The sequence below is a fragment of the Puntigrus tetrazona genome, chromosome 20 (assembly GCF_018831695.1).
Source record: "Puntigrus tetrazona isolate hp1 chromosome 20, ASM1883169v1, whole genome shotgun sequence".
NCBI lineage: Eukaryota > Metazoa > Chordata > Actinopteri > Cypriniformes > Cyprinidae > Puntigrus > Puntigrus tetrazona.
This window is the reverse complement of record NC_056718.1, coordinates 25,768,196-25,773,004: the sequence shown is the minus strand read 5'-3', so window position 1 is coordinate 25,773,004 and position 4,809 is coordinate 25,768,196. Positions and strand designations below refer to the sequence as shown.

At 39.4% G+C, this 4,809-nt stretch overlaps 1 protein-coding gene across 1 annotated transcript in view; it reads left to right on the top strand.

Moving 5' to 3' along the window:
- The window catches only part of LOC122325519 (1-phosphatidylinositol 4,5-bisphosphate phosphodiesterase beta-1-like), a 21,664-nt gene that overhangs the window by 3,159 nt on the left and 13,696 nt on the right, over window positions 1–4,809 (top strand). Inside the window, exons 5-8 of the mRNA XM_043220555.1 lie at window positions 856–1,022; window positions 3,305–3,451; window positions 4,088–4,245; window positions 4,556–4,638. Of these exons, the coding sequence (XP_043076490.1) occupies window positions 856–1,022; window positions 3,305–3,451; window positions 4,088–4,245; window positions 4,556–4,638 (555 nt within the window). The remainder of the gene's footprint in view (window positions 1–855; window positions 1,023–3,304; window positions 3,452–4,087; window positions 4,246–4,555; window positions 4,639–4,809) is intronic.

Genomic DNA, 4,809 nt, shown 5'->3' with positions numbered 1-4,809 from the left:
GTGTGTGTGTGTGTGTAGCACTAGCAAGTATCAGCACTGCAGCATGATCAGCGTCAAGAAATTCTCTGTGAGCTCTGTGTTTTTTAAGCTCTATGTGATTCATGTAATGATTCTTCTCAGGTACACCAGACTGATGCTACAGCTGACGACAGAGGGAGGGATTCCTGTGAAAAAGTGGGTAAAAACACAACTCATGATAAACCAATTCCCTAAACACTATTCATGTGTGTGGTGCTCTGTTTTCCAGTATCTTCCGCCTGTTCTCGGCTGACAGGCGGCGGCTTGAAAGTGCTCTGGAGGTCTGTGGCCTGCCGACAGGACGAGTAAGAAAATGCTTCATTCTGTTAAAACTTGCAGTAGTGGTCACACGTAATCATCGATCAGCACACATCAGGATCTTTTTGTATCAAGTAATTATACTAGGTGTTAAAAGCACCTAGTTTAATTTGTGTTAATAGATTTTTTAATGTTTATGAAAAGCTACAGTTTCCAGCAGAAACAACAGTACAACTTTCTTTTTTTATTTCTTTCTGCTCCATACTCTGTGGTTATGCCTGATACAGAATGACACCATTCCTCAGGATACATTTACACCTGAAGTATACCGACAGCTCCTGAACAACATTTGTCCGCGAAACGACATTGATACAATCTTCTCAGAAATGTAAGCTCCTTCTGCATTCGGATGGAAAAAAACAATCCAACCTCACAATCTATATATAGATCTAGTTCCCTCATTACTTGTATGTGTCAAGCATTTTAGAGGTAGAGTTTAAGTTATGAAGACTTCACAATAAGTTATGTTGTCAGTTGACTCTTTTGTGTGTGTGTGTGTGTGTGTGTACTGATGTACAGCGGCGCTAAGATCCGGCCGTATCTCACCGTGGAGCAGATGACAGATTTCTTAAACAACAAACAGAGAGACCCTCGTCTGAACGAGATCCTGTACCCACCTCTCAAAGCCGAGCAAGTGCAAGGATTGGTGGAGAAGTATGAGCCTGACAGCATGCTTTCACGAAGAGGTTGGTCATTTACCTGTCAGTCAGGCAGACTCCACCCACTCTGTGCTCTTTGATCCCTGACATTTAAGGCTGTGATTATTTAAAATGCTCAAATGATTTTGAAATAAATGCTTGCTGTTCAGTTAATAAGAGTTTGACATTTTGTTATGGTCAAAACCCAAAACTACTTCTCTCCAGTCTATTCTGAATATGCGTTACTTAAAGGTCAGAAACAGAATCATAGACATAAGTTCATTAATATATGACCTGCCCACACCTATTCCATGTGAGCTACACCAATCCAGAAGCATTTAGANCAATCAATCACTTCAAAACAGTTTATATCAAATAGAAGAATAGAGTGATAGTAATGTACAATGAAGAGATTAAACACTTAATTTTTTTTATTAAATGCAGAGATAATCTCTGTAATCAAATCGACAATAATTTTGATATTCTGCAGATGTGGATATTCTGAGTATTATCAAACGGCCAGACTTTAAAGAACACAGCGGACGTGCAGGACTATAATGTGATAAGAGCTCACTCAAGTGTTGAGGAGATAAACCATTCAGGGCTTTATAAGTAGTTAACAAGATTTTAAAATCAGTCCGATGTTTAAAAGGGAGCCAAACAGCACACCTAGGTTCCTAACTGATGATGAAGAATTAACAGAGCAGCCATCAAGTGTTAGACTGTGTTCTAGATTATTACATGTGGGGTTTTTAGGTCCAACTATTAGCACATCAGTTTTTTCTGAATTTAGCATTAAGAAGTTACTCATCATCCAGTTTTTTATATCGACTATGTGTTCTGTTAGTTTCTCAGCTTGTTGTGTATCACCAGGCCACAAAGAAATATAATCAGCATAATCATGAAAGCTAGGGAAAGAGTTTCAGTGAAAACAAGAAAGAGTTCCCTGAATGCAGTTGGTGTCTTATGTATTATTGTATTAAATATGTATTATTTGGGTTAAATTATGTATTTGCTGACCTTTTTTTAAAAAATAAAATTGGGATGTGAGTATAATTTCACTTTTTAAATTCAACATTTAAAAAAAGCAAAACTTATAAACATTGAGTGTTTGATAATGTTTTAATTAGTTAATAAGCTATTATGTAGGTTATATTTATTTAACAGCCATGCCATGTAGTTTTTAAACCACACATTTATATATGATTGTTATTTTTTCTGGCCACCAAACACCTCTAATTTGCCTCTTTGCACTGGAATTTATTTCGTTCTATTTTAACCCTAAATATTACGCTAATTGTAATATAAATAATAAGCCTATAAAAAATAAAAATAAAGCTGTCTCTTCATCACTTCCCAGAATAAAATGCAAAATGTAGTCGGTGTAGTAATCAATACACAATCCATGCACATGATGTGTAACTAATCACTAGACATTGCTGCAAATTTATTAAAACTGCTGTCTATACTACTTAAACCCATTCACACATATTGACAGTATGGAAGTGTTTGGAACTATTGAAAGCTCCATGAACCACGTGATCACATGGTGACGAGATCAAAGCTCGACGCAACGCTCCTTCTCGACGGCTCTGCACCAGTCATAACAGGAGCCCATTTAACTGTAAGAAGAAGATCAATAAATCAACAGCCTTGCATAGAGCTGTTCCTTGAACCCTAGTTTAGAGGAGGCTTCTCGCCGCGAAGAACATTTGAAGAACCTGTAGCTTTAAAAGATGCAGGATTGTAGTCTTCCATATCCTAAGAAACCTCGTCTCCATTTCTGAGTGCACTGCATTAATGAAGTCTTCCTCCATGGTGTTCCCTCACGAGGCTGGAAAGGTGAGCGCTCCGCTGAGATGAAAGTCACCCTTTGCTGCTTCATTAGAGGGAAGCTGTTCAGATGTCAGAGGAAGAACTGTGTTAATTAGGCTGTGGGAGTCTACAGAGGGCATGGCGGGATTAATTAGTGTAAAGTGGCCAGAGGGACGGTGGGGAAGTTACGTGGGCTAGACTTCACCTGAGAGCTGTGGAGCCTCGAGAAAATGGACTGGAACGAGAAGCGGCTGGCCGACATTCCAGCAGTCTGAGCTGTCACTTCTGCTGAGCTCATGTGTTGATTTCATCTTAACAAGGAAACGCTCGCAGCGTGCCGTGGTACGGTTGCATTAATTCTTAAAATGAGTTAGATTAGATGTATTCACTCCTGTTCATCTAGATCTGCTGTAGCTGGACTGATCCAAGTGTTCCTGAAGAAGCAGAAGCAGGACTGAGTATTTAAATGTTCCTGTCCAGCACAGGATTGTTGATATGGGTCTTTTGTGTCGCAGGGCAGATCTCGGTGGAGGGCTTCGCTAGATATCTGAGTGGAGAAGAGAACAGTATCATCCCTCCAGAGAAGCTGGACCAGAGTGAAGACATGACGCTGCCGCTTTCGCATTACTTCATCAACTCCTCACACAACACTTACCTCACAGGTTGTGATCATTTGTGGTCTGAACAGATGATGTAGTGCTAGTGTGGCGCATGTCGAATTAGCCATTTGAATGAAGATGGAGTAACAAAAAACTTTTTGCACTTGTGTGGTTGTAGAATTATGATATTAATGTCAGTATCATTTGAGCTAATTAGAGTACTTAACTTAGACTCGGTTTCAGCACTTCCAATCAATATACAAAAACATTAAGATGTCTCACTAATGCATTTTTTGATTCATTTAGATGAAGTTCTGCCAATTATCTAATTCAGACAGGATGTTCATAATTACAAAATGAGATTTCTGCAACATAAACCACTCAAATGATTCTCCACTTTAAAGGCATTAAAGGCATTTGCTCTCAGATGTGGCAATTGTTATTATAGGTGAAACGTTATAAAATTGTACATTTTACAAGCAACATTTCATATGCAAAATAAACAGACTTATCATCTTTTAACAAGGAAGATTTTTTTATGATCAATCTTGATCAAAACGGATCACATTAACATGTTGTGCAGCACTATCCCTCTGTAAGTCCATCAATGAAGGTAAACGAAGAAGGCTCATTAGATACGAGTGAGAGGTTTGTGATGGAGCATGCAGCTGAAGTTTAGTGCTCTGTTGTTTTCTGCAGCGGGTCAGCTGGCAGGAAACTCTTCTGTGGAGATTTACCGGCAGGTTCTGCTCTCCGGCTGTCGCTGTATAGAGCTGGACTGCTGGAAAGGCCGGACCACCGATGAGGAGCCCATCATCACACATGGCTTCACCATGACCTCAGAGATCTCCTTCAAGGTAAATGCATTTATCTCCCTTACTAGATTTGAGCGGGATGAGATGGTTTAACAGGGATGTGGAGAAATACAGAACCAGGGCTGAGATTTACTAAAACCTTCAGACTGGATGAGCTTTAAGAACCTTAAAGCAGAATGTCAAGGATTATAAGGAAATGGTCTCAGCGTTCTCTGTGGAAGCACAAGAATGATCGAAAAAACAGATAAACATCCATTGCATGCCTAATGCTTACCAATTCTTTAAAATCATAACCATCCCTCAGTTGTGATGTCATTTCCATGCTCGTAAACTAATGGAGGGTTTTTTTTAGGAAGTGATTGAGGCTATCGCAGAGAGCGCCTTCAAGACAACTCCATTCCCCGTCATTCTGTCCTTTGAGAACCATGTGGACTCGTGAGTGTCAAAGCTCTATGAAGAATTTAATATTTATGAAGTCACTGTGTGTGTGGTGTGTGTGTGTGTCTGTGCGTGAGTGAGCGAGAGAGTGGTTGGTGTAGGATGGTAAAAATATTATTAAGACAGTATAAAAACAATAGAAGTCTATCAAAGTCCTCAAATATAGCA